Source organism: Panthera pardus, unplaced genomic scaffold (genome assembly GCF_024362965.1).
Source record: "Panthera pardus isolate Hobbes unplaced genomic scaffold, ASM2436296v1 HiC_scaffold_25, whole genome shotgun sequence".
NCBI lineage: Eukaryota > Metazoa > Chordata > Mammalia > Carnivora > Felidae > Panthera > Panthera pardus.
Window position 1 is genome coordinate 32,095,411 of NW_026526821.1, and position 14,756 is coordinate 32,110,166.

The 14,756-nt window shown below is 41.5% G+C and overlaps 1 protein-coding gene across 2 annotated transcripts; it reads left to right on the forward strand.

Annotated features, from left to right (window-relative positions):
* The first annotated feature begins 1,367 nt into the window (after positions 1–1,367).
* CHGB (chromogranin B) lies at positions 1,368–14,231 on the forward strand. 2 transcript variants are annotated; one of them, XM_019462561.2, is made up of 5 exons: positions 1,368–1,475; positions 5,650–5,696; positions 6,209–6,302; positions 11,008–12,743; positions 13,833–14,231. In XM_019462561.2, exons 1-5 carry the CDS (start codon positions 1,427–1,429, stop codon positions 13,914–13,916), a joined length of 2,010 nt encoding a protein of 669 aa, XP_019318106.2. In that variant the 5' UTR covers positions 1,368–1,426; the 3' UTR covers positions 13,917–14,231. The 2 variants fall into 2 exon arrangements, with proteins under 2 accessions (XP_019318106.2, XP_019318107.2); XM_019462562.2 differs by having other exon boundaries at positions 5,653–5,696.
* The last annotated feature ends 525 nt before the right edge of the window (positions 14,232–14,756 follow it).

Here is a 14,756-nt window from a genome sequence, read left to right on the forward strand (position 1 = left end):
AATTTGAGCCTCATTGATTTTCAGGAAAAAGACACTGAAACTTCCTTTTAGTTGTACATGCAGACATCTGCCTTCTCTAAAAAAGACCCCACATGATGGTTCACTCTATTCCTCAAAGCCTATGTTATCAGAGAAGATTCTGAGCTGTTTCTCTTTGGTGCCCATATGCCTGCTTCTTTTTCCTGATTCCTCATTAGATTAAGAGAAGTCACATTAAAAATATCCTGGAAGATGTTTTCACCTTCCTCTCACATAAAACAGAATGCCTTCCTATTTCAATTTTAAAGCCAGAGAGGATGAACAGTGCTTATGAGATATACTAGATTCTACAAGCAGGTTATTACATTACCTGCCCCTGACACTAGGGCTCTGTTGTAAAGGAGTTATTAAAGGCCAAAGGGTAATAACCTAAATGAATGCCCATCAGAAAGGGAACTGGTTAAATAAACTCCAGTTAATACAGTCAATGTAATATAGTGCCGCCATCTGAAAGAAGATGTAGCTATATATGCTCCAAAATAAATTAAGCCTAAACAACAGAAAGTGGTTAGGTAGAGTAGACTCTGCAGGGGGTTAATTAGGAATGCGGGGAAATAGAAGTAGAAGGGAGATGTTTCTAGTAAACTCTTTTGTGCCATGTGACTTAAAATTTTTTTCACTGTGTGTGTATGTTATGTGTTCAGAGAGAGAGATAATCACAAATAGTACATAGGTAGGTAGGCAGAAAGGTAGATAGATACGGATAGATGGAAAAATGGGTAGATAGATTTAAGACTAAAATTTTAAAAGAACAGCAGGTTCCATATTCTCCCTCTGCACCTTTTATTTTTAAAGCCATCATTGCTCCTTCCATGTCCCCCCACCGTTTAGTACTCTCTAGTTAGCAGGAGTCTTATTGATACTTCACTGGGTAGTGGCGACACAAACCAGACTTAGTCCTAGATACACTCTCAACAAAACTGCACACGATACACAGCCTCATTGAAGGTGGCGTGGAGCGAGATGAGGAACAAGCTGGGGCAATCTATGCGGGACCTCTGCCTCTCCCCTCGCGTCAGATTTGCACTGCCTCCCCTCAAACTTTCATTCCGACGTCCGCCTCACTCCCACACCCGCTCCAGACCTCGAGCACCCGGGAGACTGGACTGGCGTAGATTTCCTCCCACTTGCGCCGCGGGCCCCGGGGCCGCCTCCTGACGTCAGCGCTGAGCGGAGGGGGCGCAGCCTCCTGGATTCCCGCCCCTCCCGGCCCTGCGGCCCTGGCTTGCCCTTTAAAAGAGCGGGGCCTGCGCCAACCCCGCCACACCGCGGGGACCTGGACGCACAGCTGCTTTCCCGGAGCATCTTTATCTCGCCTTCCTCCCGCATCCCACTCACCGGTCCAGTCGCCATCCTCTTCTCCGCGCAGATTCGGGAGAGCGGGGCCATGCGGCCGGCCGTGTTGCTGGGCCTCCTGGCAGCGACAGTGGTGGCCGGTGAGTGGGCTCGGCGGGCTGTTCAGCACCGCGGACAGCGCTAGCCTTGGTCCTCCCGGGCGCTCCGGGAGTCTTGGCTTGTAGACACTGGGGGAGAGGAAGGGTTGGTTGAGTGGAAGGAAGGTTTTTCCATCTTGGTTGACATTCTTAATTTCTTCTCTTGGCTGGGTATTTTCCTTCAACTCCCCGCTTCATCGTCTGACTTGGAAAAAGCCAGAGGTCTTCTTAGCCCAACCAGAAGAGTCTCAGTCTTTTCATATCTGAGTTTTCCTGTAGATAGAAAGAAAACGTGCAGTGTCTCCGCGGAAACCCCACATTTTGTGCTACCTCCTAAAATGTCACTCTCTCTGTACCTGTCTAGACGCTGTTAAAGCCTTAATATGTAACTGGAATGGAGTATTTCTTTGTTTTTTTTTAAAGCCAGAGGACTACAGAGACACAAGAGTCCATGTATTATATATTAGTTGGCACCTGTGTAATTTCCTTTATTATTATTATTTAAACATGATGAGATGAAAATAAGTCTCGTATGTGTTCTTATATCTTTTAATTAACATGTTCATCTATATGTGTGTGTTCATGTATATGTTATGTACAAACTTAATGTAATTTTTTTTTATTTTATAGTTCCATTTCTGGGAAGAGGTAACTTCATACCCAAATTAATCCATTTTTAAGTTATGAATGGAAAGTGCAGTAGATATTTTGTCTTTTGTACTGCAGGAAAATAACAAGTATAAAATAACCACAAAATATCCTTGGAGAAATTAAAAAAATCATTTTAGTCAATTTGGGAGGATGAAACTTAAAGTAGTAGATATCTGACAGTGTCTCTTTATGTGTGGAAGACTGCAGGATTAATCTTTCAAACTACTTTGAATCTTGAAGAAATGATCTCTGGAGATTGGAAAAAATGTGTGGGGTGTGTGTGTGTGTGTGTGTGTGTGTGTGTGTGTGTGTGTGTATTTATGTGTATTGAAGTAAAATTTCTATGAGTATTGAGACCATTGGGAGGTAAATATGCACCACCAGATTAAACTGGAGGTTTTCTGTGGCTATTTTAATGACTCCATAGGATATTGTTCTTTATCTGAGATTGAGATTCCTACCTGGAATTGAAGTATTGCCATCCATGAATATAAAGCTTTCATTGACAGCAATTGTTGGATACCAAATGTAAAAACATAAAATGAAAGCCAGTGGTAATTTATTTTACTGCAAGCTACAAGCATTTCAAATTTTCTAACATTCTTGTCACTCTTATAAATTACCTATAAATGTTCTTAATTTAAATATTTTCAGAAACAAATTGCTTAAAATGCTATTGCTATGCTATATACATTGTGCTAGAGACAACAAAACAGAGATTTATTTTATTATAGTGGTAAAACACTTAGAGCTCTCCTATGCAAGAGAATATTTTAAGATGGGTTCATATTTTAATATCAGCTAAAATGGAGACATCACATTCTTCAAAAAAATTATTGAGCTATAATTCACATGCCATAAAACCCACATTTTTAAAGGGCAGAATTGAGTATATTCTGACATTGTGTAATCACTATCAAATGTCAGAAGTTTTTCATTACTCTAGAAAGAAACCCCTGTGCCCATTCCTGCCATCCACAAATGCCTGGAAATGAAACATGGTAGCTTTCAAGCAAAGTTTGTTATTTAGCAAAATCACAGGGATGAAGAAAACCTCAGGAAACCATTTGGTTCATTTCCTCCCCTTAAGAGCTTCTGAAGGGAGATCCATACCTTTCCATAGTAGCTACATGTGCACTCTAAAAATTAATATAAGTGAAGTTACTACGTGATATCTATATTATACTGGGTAAAATGGTTTCTTCATTCAGATGAAGTTGCTTAACTTTTAAAAATTTTAGCTGTATTTTTATTCTGGAATCAAACCTTAGTTTGATAGTCTTATGAAATATCATATGTTTCAAGTTATTCTCAGGTTTATCATACAATATTATTTGAAGATTTTCTATCATCTGATTACTTCACTTTTATCATAATTATTGGGTTTTCTTTGGTGCCTCCTGAATCTTTATACAAAAATAAGTTAAACTGCTTTAGGGGAATCAATGTGTGTTTAACTATCACTTTGCTGTTACAGATTCCATTGGAAAAAATACAGTGGAACTTAGGTGTCTCATCAAGGTGCGTAATGCACTTTTATAAGGAGACCTTAGTTCCTTTCCATCAAAAATAAATCTGAAGAGCCTCAATCAGAGAAATAGGACTGTTTGCAATAACAAACATGAGCTATAAATTGTTTAGAGTGAGTGCTCGCTTCAGCAGCACATATACCAAAAATTGTTTAGAGTGATAAAAGAAAAATATTTATCTCCTCCCAAATATGATAACTGCTAATACTTTGGCAATGCCAGTAGTTAATAAAAGCACCTATTTTACATATATGGAGAAAAAAAGAAAAGTTATTAGCAAGAAACTGCATTACCAAAGAAGGTTTAGTAATGCTAGATTTTAAAAAGGCACCTTCTAGTTTATTAGAGGAGTAATTCAGTCATTTCTTTCTAGAGAATTTTACAGATTCAGGTGCAAAGAATAAATGCCAAAGTAAAAATGTTTCCCAATAACAACCATTTGGGAGATAAAATAATGATCTAGCCAGTATATTGGGCCCTGGGTGCCAAAGGTAGGACATCTGGATCTTGTCTGAACTATGTTTTAGAAAGATAGTGGGGTCTTTTTACCTTGTTAGGCACTTCTCAAACATTTTTCAAATGGTTTTAATATGCTGGATAGCTTTGGACTTCTTGAAACAATTGAAGTATATCCCAAGTCATGCTTTAAAAAAGAAAATTAAGTAAGGTAAGTACATGAAATAGGTGTTTTATTCCTAGGTTGAGCCTGGGATGATGTGTAACTGATTAGAGACAGGTAGTTAAAGAGACTTGGAGAGTAAACATTTGGGGAGGAGAGGTCAGATTGCTGGTTAAAAATAAATTGCATTTGAGTGGCTTTCATCTCTGATGTCTGAGTTTTGCTCTTCCTTCAGCTAGCTCTTTTCTTGTCTCAGGGACCTAGAAGAATTTTGTGCACTGAGCTTCTTCAGCCATAATGGCAGCTGTACACTCCAGGGAGTGTCAGGAGAACTGTGGAGATGGGCCTACATGTAAATGCTTTGAGCTTCTCCAATGGAAAGGGCTTAGACAGAACAGAGTCAATGCGAAAGATAAAAGAATCAAAGCAGCTTTGTAAGAAAAAAAAAATGACATTGGAAAATTAAAAGCACTTGAAGCATTTCCTAAGAAGACAAAGACACTTTAATCGCTGGTTCAAAACAAGCAAAATCTTATGAAATTTAATTTAAATAAATTAAAATTTACTGTTTAAAAATATTCTGATAAGCCAGTTGTTAAACACCTATTTCATATATGATATTATTAACTAGAATCAGATCCCTCCCCTGCTGTTTACAGCCAACATGGGGAAAGGGAAACACAACACTGATACACATGCGTAAGCAAGCTTGTTCAGAAAAAGGACTGGGGGTAAAAACAAGGTAATTAGTTATGTAAAATAGTCACAACCATGACTTCAAAAATGAAATGAGTTGTGGGGAGGATATTTTGGTGGGGACAGCAATAGGTAGAGGGAATCACAAATCTTTGCCCATTTTGGGTAGGCATAAGGGTTGAGGAGGGTACCCTGGTTTCATTTAAAGTAGGTTTTCAATTTTTTATTGAAGTATAATATCCAATTAGAAAACTGCACAGATCATAAGTATATGGATTAATGAATTTTTCTCTCATTGAGCACATCTGCGTAATCAGTACCGCAATCAAGAAACAGAACATTGCCAGTATCTCAGAAGCTCTCCTTGTCTGTGGTCTGGATTTGATTTATACTGCATATAAGATAGTATTCATTTCTAAATCATGTTTAAGACATTGCTAGGGAAAACAGGTGTGTGTGTGTGTGTGTGTGTGTGTGTGTGTGTGTGTGTGTGTACATGAGCAACTGGGGCAATTACGGCTCCTGGACCAATCTTACCCAGCTATCTCCACTCTGCTCAGCTGTGACTCTGCCACTCTTTCCAAGTAATGTGCAGGGAGTGGGAGTGATTTTGTGAGTTTGGGGTCACACAGCTTCCAAAAATCAGCTCAAGTCATTTCCCTTTTCTTTTTCTCCTTCAAAGCAGTCAGTTCTATGCCAGTGGATAACAGGAACCACAATGAAGAAATGGTAAGTTGAAATGGAAGTCTAGAATGTAGACTTTCATCTAGACTCTAGATTCTCCCACTCCTTATCATACCAAACAAACAAACAAAAGAAACAACAAGAATAAAAAACCTACAAAATAGTGTTACAAAGCCAGGTTTTCATCCCTAAGGGAATGGGGGCAAAGGATGTCCCTCCTGCCTTGGGATCTCACTTCCTTCCCAGTGTCTTCAGTGCTCCTGAGGATAGCTGTCACCACTATTTTCCTTTGGATCTGCAAGAAATGGTGGTGGTGGGGGGGGGGGGGAGGTAGTTCTCTTCTCTTGTGTAATCTTGACCCAGTGCCATTGTGCAGTGTTCTGTGGAAAAGCCTGGGATATTTCATGATGGTCCTGTAAATCTACATTTCTGCCCCAAGGATCCCACACCAGTATAGGCCACAGAGCCGACCCTCTCTCTACAGCAGCTCTGGTTTGGGTTAGGCCATCATCCCAGTGACACCAGCTTTTGCCAACCTGCTTTTGGGTTTCCCCCAGGTGACTCGCTGCATCATCGAGGTCCTCTCAAATGCCCTGTCGAAGTCCAATGCTCCACCCATCACCCCTGAGTGTCGCCAAGTCCTGAAAAAGAGTAAGTGTCCTACACTGCAGGAGATCTTTGTCCCTCAGGTGATCCTTTCTCCTGCTTGCTACACTTCAGCTTCCACTTTACCTCCAAATGAGGGGAGAATCAGGGGAGTGGGTAATGCAATGGAAAGAGTACAGACTAGACTAGTATCTGAGGAGATAGAAGATAAGGCTTCTAGTCCCAATCTGCCACTTAATAGCTGTGTGACCATGGGGAAAGACCTCTTGCCTTTCTGGGCTTATTTTCTCAAAGTAAAATAAGGGAGTTGAACTCAATGATAGTCTTTGAGATGTCTATCAGTTCTTAAATTCCTTGGTTCCAGAGTTTGGATTTTTAGAACAGGCTTTTACTTGGGTGGAGGGAGGTGTGGGGAGTGCTTATTTGTTATTAGGTAGTAGGGGTTAAGTGTTCTGGGAGTGTTGGAAGACAAAAAGATAGAAGTAGATCTTAATTATTCTTCTCCCTGCCTTCTGCTCTTCTGACAGTGAGAAGTTAGAAGCTTGAAGGGCGACTTGGAAACTTCTGCCCTCTTTACACGACAGATTGTTTAAGCCATTTTCATTTACAGCTGATTAGAATGGGAGGTACTACCAAATGGTAGAGGTTAGGCCTGAAACTAAAAAGGGGAGGGTAAAAGCAGAGCATTCAGTGAGTCAGAGCAATGACCTTCTGAATCTAGAGTGGGATGTATTCTCTATACAAATCAACTTCTGTCGAAGACAAAATCTGAACAGTAATGCAAGCAGTATCCATTGGGCATTGACATTAAAAGATCAATTTTTCAAAACTATGCTGTCTCTTTTAAATTTTTTTTAACATTTATTTATTTTTGAGAGAGAGAGAGAGAGAGAGAGAATGAGTAGGGAGGGCAGAGAGAGAGAGAGGGAGACACAGAATCTGAAGCAGACTCCAGGCTCTGAGCTCTCAGTACAGAATCTGATGTGGAGCCTGAACTCATGAACTGAGAGATCATGACCTGAGCTGAAGTTGGATGCTTAACCAACTGAGCCACCCAGGCGCCCCTATGCTGCCTCCTTTATACATGAAGTCAAACTGATGCAAACAAATCCAAAAACCACTGTTCTCTTCAACACCTTCTCTGCTTTTAAATTTTTAGTGAGGCTGGGAATGGTGATCTTTTTTTTTTTTTCTTGTCACCTCCAAAATCTCTTGTTGCAGGAGAATACTCTTGCTATTGCTGCACACAAGCCCTCATACATAAAATGGTAAAAACAAGTATTGGCAATTGACCAAAAGAGTAACCTAGCAGGACTCAATCCACCATTGGAGGCTTCAGGGTAATTATAGTAGATGTGGGGACCTGAGTCTGCAAGGGCCCCATGAACAATGGGAGGAAGCTTCCCTACCAATCCCAGCCTAGACATCTCTTTCTGAATTTCTCCCCAACTTTCTTTTCCAGCCATTACAGGGAATGTGTACAAACAGAATGAATCTTCAGGCAGGGACAAAAGGCAGCTCCTCTGGGCAGACCCATCTCACTATCTCCCTTCTCTTTGTTTCGTTTACCAGATGGATGCAAAAGTGTGGGGTTTGCCATACTAGGTCATCAAAGAACTGTAATTGCTTAGGAAGAGCTGTTGAATGTCGGATTCTGCTTGCCTGCTCAGCCCTTACTTTGTGGCCATGGCAATTCTAGCCTCCCCTTATCACTGACTGTGCCCTGGGGTCTTTTGATGTCCTTTGAGACAGCCTCAGGGAAACTGGTTAAAATCTAATGACTCATGTCTAACAGGACCCTGGTGACACTGTACCCAAGAACTACACAAGGGTTTAAGAGCTCCTCTGGGTTGCAGACTCAGACATCAGCCAGGGCCAGACAGATAGCATAAGGAATAAGGCAGAATAGGAAGTAACTCACAGACTGGAAGATACATGTCCCTTCTGGAGGGGGTGAGGGTACAGGGGGAGATATTTTTCTGCTCCAACCGAGAAATATAGACTTTATTATCAGATTGGGGATTTTTCAAGAGAAGTGAAAATTTGGTTTTGTAAGCAATATCTCCTGGTATTTGAGTATTGCCTCTGAATTCGAAATTGCTAAAAATGCTATTTAGGCCAAAAAGAACTCACCTCTGGGTTACTAGTTTGTGGCTTCTGCCCGATTCTAGTTTTCTCTCCTGCTGATATGTCTTAAGCTGATCAGAAGACCGGTAGAGGTTTTGGCCGGCTGGATGGATGAATTCTCCCTCCCACCTGTAGCTCATCTCCATCTCCACTCCCCACGCTCTTCAGCATGTCTGTGGAGCAAGCATACGCTTACTGAGTAAATGAGCACTGGGAGAGTGGAAGAGAATCACTGTTTGTGGCTTGAAGAGACCTCGGGGAATACATAGTCCATTTCTTAATAGGTACGAGAATCTCTTTGTCCAGGTTAATCTGGTTATCCTTGCAACATGAAAGTTAGGGATGGAAGGTACATTTCCCCCATTTTTACTTGAAAGTAAGGACGGGCCTCACACCTTGGTTTTACAGATTGACAGTGACTATGTGCTGCTAATCGCAGTACTCTGATCTCACCTGTGGGGACTTAAAGCTAAATTTAGGAGGAAGTGCTAAGCCTCAGTCACAAGCTGCTACAGGGAGCACACATATAACTGGGGAAAAAGAAAAATACTTCTGTTCCTGACCAGTAGGCAGTAGGAAAGGGGAGACACAGCCCCTGCCCTGGAAAGCTGAGATCCTGTCTGATCAGGGTTATGTCATCTGACTCTCAGAATGATGTCAGTCTCTGCCCAAAGCCTCCTTGCATACCTATGCCTACTTGGACAACCTCACCTGCCTCAATGTTGCACTGGTTCTTAAAAGACAAAATCACTGGAAAGGCGCCAGCTCTTAGGTGTCTGGGTGTGAAAGGTCAGAGACATTTCAGTTGATTCATAAAACATGAGAATGTTATCATGCCAGGCTGGGCTTTAAGCAGAGAGGTACAGACCATCTGCTATTTTTTCGACATTTTTACAAAGACCCAGTTTTGCAAACGTCAGTTCAAAATGACTCATCAGTACTGTTTTGTAGAAATATAATGTGAACCACAAATATAATTTCAAATTTCTTAGTGGCCACATTAAAAAAGTAAAAAGAGACAGGTGAAATTAATATTCATAATATATTTTATTTTTATCTAATACATTTTATTCAATATATAATTCTTATACAACCAATAGATTTATTTATTTTATTAAAGTTTTTTTTTAAGTAATCTCTATGTCCAACATGGGGCTCAAACTCATGACCCCGAGATCAAGAGTTGCATGTTCTTCCAACCGAGCCAGTCAGGTGCCCCCACACCTAATGTATTTATAGTATATTATTCAATACATCCCAAGTATTATTTCAATATATAATCAATATGAAAAATTGAGATGTTTGGTTTTTTTTTCATACAAAGTCTTAGAAATCTGGTAGGCATCTTACACTTATAGCTCATCTCAGTTGGGATCAGCCGCATTTCAAATACTGAGTAGCCACCAAAGGCTGATAGCATGGTGGGACAGTGCAGATGTAGCCCCAGAGTTATGAGAGGCTTGGGCTTCAGGAGTTCTGTCTGAACTCAGTGACAAGTTGAAATTCAAGGCCTTCCAGCTATCATTCAGACAGCGTTAGCTGCATATCTCCTCTCATGGGACTCCCCTGAATTAAGGAGGATTTAGTAAAAGAGCTACTGACATCTGGAAAAGATAGAACACATTCAATTGAAATACCAGTTATACCATCTACTGTTGACTAATGAAACACAAAGATAACTCAGTATACTGATTTTCATCTTGAACATCTGAGAATATGTTGGGCAGATAGGACCCGAGTGATGGAAGAAATGGTTCTTTCTACTGCTGTACAGTTTTCTAAGGGAAGAAATATACCCACTTCTTGTCACCAGTTAGTAAGTTATATTGTCACTTACTGCTACCTTGGGTCTACACAGTTGATTGAATAAAAAAAAAAAAAGGCTGATAAACTAATAATTTAAAATTTTACATCCTCCTTTGAATCCTCATGTTTCCCTTTGGCTATTTAACTTCATTTAGCTGGATTCTAGTTAAAGCTATTTACATAATGCTAATTTTTTAGATCTTACTTACAGCCAATATAGAAAGAAGGGTCCCTAAATACACCTTTCTGAATTTCACTGTCTTTGTCTGCAAAAAGAGGAGGTTGAACAAGATGAATTCAAAGGTTTCTTCTGGCTCTAAAGTCTAACATTTCATAAATCTCTATTTGGATTTCCATTTTATCATTAATAGTACCGAGAAATGCTGGTTGGGTGCTATGAAAAAAGTAAAAATAGAAGGAGTTTATTATTAGATTTAACACAGCCAAGGAGCTTTCATACCGTTTGCTTTCAAAAGTAATCTGAGTATATTTTTCATTAACTTAAAAAATTACCCAAGTGGGGTGCCTGAGTGGTTCAGTCGGTTGAGCATTCAACGTTTGGTTTTGGCTCAGGTCATGATCTCGAGGTTGGTGGGTTCGGGCCCCACATCAGGGATCCACGCTAACAGTGAGATTCTCTCTCTCCTGCTCTCTCTGCCCCTCCCCCGCTCACTCTATCTCTCTCAAAAATAAACTTCAAACAATTGCTCAAGTGATTTTTCAGGTCCTTACGTTTTGCAGTGATCACTGAGGCTGGTGCTTGTTGAACCACAAGCAATTCTGAAGTTATGCTTATGCTTTTTTATTTTCATGATAGGTAGAAAAGAGGTCAAAGATGAAGAGAAAAATGAAAATGAAAACACACGATTTGAAGTAAGGTTGTTAAGAAACCCAGCTGATGCCTCAGAAGCCCACAGGCCTTCTGGTAGGGAGGAAACAAGAACCCCAGGGGAGGATACCCAAGGCCTGACAATGGCAGACACAGCAGGAGGTGGGCATAGCCAAGAAGAAGCAGGTGAACCCCAAGGAGGCCTCTACCCCTCTAACGGTCAAGTCTCCAAAGAAGCAAAGACACACCATTCTGAGAAAACCGAGGAAGAGGACAGGAAAGAAGAGGAGGGAGAGCAATACCAGAAAAGGGAGCATGGGAAAGATGGCAGTGAAGAGAAAAACCTGGAAGAGCCAGAAGAGACACAAAATGCCTTTCTCAACAAAAGAAACCAGGCTACTGCTAAGAAAAAAGAGGAGTTAGTTGCCAGATATGGTATACACTCTGCTGGGCCTCCTGAGGAGATGACACACAGTCGAGAGAGGAGTAGCCAGGAGAGTCATGAGGACACAAGAAGCCAGGAGAAACACCTTCAAGAGTCTAAAAACCAAGTTGGGAGCCAGGAAGAATCTGAGGAAAGTGAGGAAGATGCTGGCCCTGAGGTGGACAAACGACGCTGGAAGCCAAGACACCACCATGGGAGGAGCAGGCCTGACAGGTCCTCTCAAGAAGGGAAACCTCCCTCCGATGAGAGGGGACACTTTCGTGAGGAATCGGAGTCAAACGTGGGCATGTCCAGTGTAGGGGAAAGGAGGGACCATCATCCAGCCCACTACAGGGCTTCAGAGGAAGAAGAACCTGAATATGGGGAAGAAGTGAGGAGTTACCCAGCTGTCCAGGCTCCTGAGGACCTGGAGCAGGGACAATATGGCAGCAGAGGAAGTGAGGACTACAGGGCTCCAAGACCTCCCAGTGAGGAGAGCCAGGAAGAGGACAAGAGAAATGGCCCCAGCTCAGAGCTTGACAAGATGGCACATGGATATAATGAAGAAAGTGAGGAAGAGAGGGTCCGAGAAGGGGGACACCACTATAGAACAAGAGGAGGGGAACCAGGTGCATATTCCATTCCAGACAATAAACAAGAAAAACGGTTCTTGGGTGAAGGACACTACCGTGTTCAAGAAAGCCAGATGGACAAGGCAAGGAGGCATCCACAAGGTGAGTGGAAAGAGCAGGACAGAAATTACCTCAACTATGGTGAAGAAGGAGCCCAAGGGAAGTGGCAGCAGCAGGAGGACCTGGAAGATGCTAAAGAGAGCAGGGAAGAAGCTAGGCTTCAAGGCAAACAGTATACTCCCCTTCACACCACTGACAAGAGGAAGAGATTAGGGGAGCTGCTCAACACATACTATGACCCTCCTCAGTGGAAGAGCAGCCATTTTGAGAGAAAAGACAACATGGATGACAATTTTCTTGAGGGTGAAGAAGAAAATGGGCTGACCTTGAATGAGAAGAACTTCTTCCCGGAATACAACTATGACTTGTGGGAGAAAAAGCCCTTCGAAGAGGACGTGAATTGGGGCTATGAGAAGAGAAATCTCCCCCCCAAACTGGATCTGAAAAGGCAGTATGACAGAGTGGCTGAACTGGACCAGCTCCTTCACTACAGGAAGAAGTCAGCTGAATTTCCAGACTTTTATGACTCTGAGGAGCAGATGAGCCCACGCCATGCAGCAGAAAATGAAAAGGACAGGGCCAGCCAGGGAGTTCTGACAGAGGAAGAGGTACAGTGTGGGGCTTTTGCTTAAAATTAATTTAGATGGTTAATGTTGATATGTTCAAGACTATCTGATATTAATGTGGAGAAATTGGTGGGAATCAATTACCATGAGAATCTACCCCCATAAGAGAGTGGAGATGACCTCTGGGTTTGAGTCCATTGTCCATATCCCTGTGCACTCACCCTACTGCAGTGCTTCTCAACCTTTGCTGCACATTGGAATCACCTGCAAGGCTTGAGTAATTACTGATGTTTGGACCCTCCTCCAGGGATTCTGTGTATTTGGTACTGGGTACTACGTGGGCATGAGGATTTTTCAAAGCTCCCAGTCATTGTTCAGTCAAGGTTGACAACCACTATTTTGGTGTCTTCTTGGTCATTTAACTTTTCACCACTATTTCCCAGGGGAAGAAAGAACAGATGATATAGAAATTAATTGCTTTAGTCTATCTTAATTTTTAATTTTTTAAACGTTTATTTTTGAGAGACAGAGAAAGAGCATGAGTGGGGGAGGGGCAGAGAGAGAGGGAAACACAGAATGTGAAGCAGCCTCCATCCAGACTCTGAGCTGTCAGCACAGAGCCCGAGAGCGGGGCTTGAACCCATGAGCCGTGAGATCATGACCTGAGCTGAAGTCAGTCGCTTAACCCAGTCACCCAGGCACCCCATTTTAGTCTATCAGCTAAAGATATCACCCCATTTTGTTATCAGCTACTGGACTATAACAATTAGTTTACATCTTGGAGAGTTAACATTATCAGAACTGTACCAGCCTGAACAATGATTTTTTCCTAATATTATGTTGGTGTTTCTCAAACTTGAACGTGCATAAGAATCTCAAGAGATTCCTAGCCTTCAGGGTTTCTGATTGAGTAGGTCCTTGGGTGAGGCCCGAGAATCTGAATTTCTGACAAGTTCCTTGGAGATGCTGATGCCTCTGGTGAGGGGACCACACTTTGAGCACCACTGATGGTAGGGTGTCTCATATGACTTCTAACATACCAAATATTCCCCTTTCTGTTCATACTCCTTCAAACTACAATAAAACTAATTGATCTGAGACCTCATGCCTCCACTTTTCTGTATTTTCTAGGAAAAAGAACTTGAAAACTTGGCTGCAATGGATTTGGAACTACAGAAAATAGCTGAGAAGTTCAGTGGCAACCGAAGAGGCTGATGGTTGTTGGAGCAAAGGGCAGTTTTAAAGAAGCAACTCTCACATTATCTATTTTCCACCCACTTCACTGAATGACACCATTTATTTACCCAAGAGCAGAAAGTAGAATTCACTATTCATTAAATGTTTGACACAATTTGGAAATGCTTTAATTTTTGCCAGAATGCTATTGAAAATATGAATAGCATGACTTGTAGCATATCCTTTCTTGCAAAATAGACATATTAACATGCTTGTGACAATGATTGTGCTATCATCTTTGAAAAAATATGTTTGTCTTGGTTTGAAACAATAAAAGATTCATCTGAGACCAAAGCTTCATGTTCTTAGCTTCCTTTGGGCATCTTAGGGTGGAGTGTGATTTTCGAATCCATTCTTTGAAGTAAATTTGACTACGTGGATGGAACTAGAGGGTATTATGCTAAGTGAAATTAGTCAGAGAAAGACAAGTATCATAGGACTTTACTCACATGAGGACTTTAAGATACAAAACAGATGAACATAAGGAAAGGGAAGCAAAAATACTATAAAAATAGGGAAGGGGACAAAACATGAGACTCTTTTTTTTTCTTTTTAAAAAAATTTTTTAATGTTTATTTTTGAGACAGAGAGAGACAGAGCATGAGTGGGGGATGGGCAGAGAGAGAGGGAGACATAGAATCCAAAGCAGACTCCAGGCTCTGAGCTCTTAGCACAGAGCCCAACGCAGGGCTCAAACCCACAAACTGTGAGATCATGACCTGAGTCAAAGTTGGATGCTCAACCGACTGAGCCACCCAGGCGCCCCTTTCAGTAAGAGACTCTTAAATATGGAGAACAAACAGAGGGTTACTGGAGGGG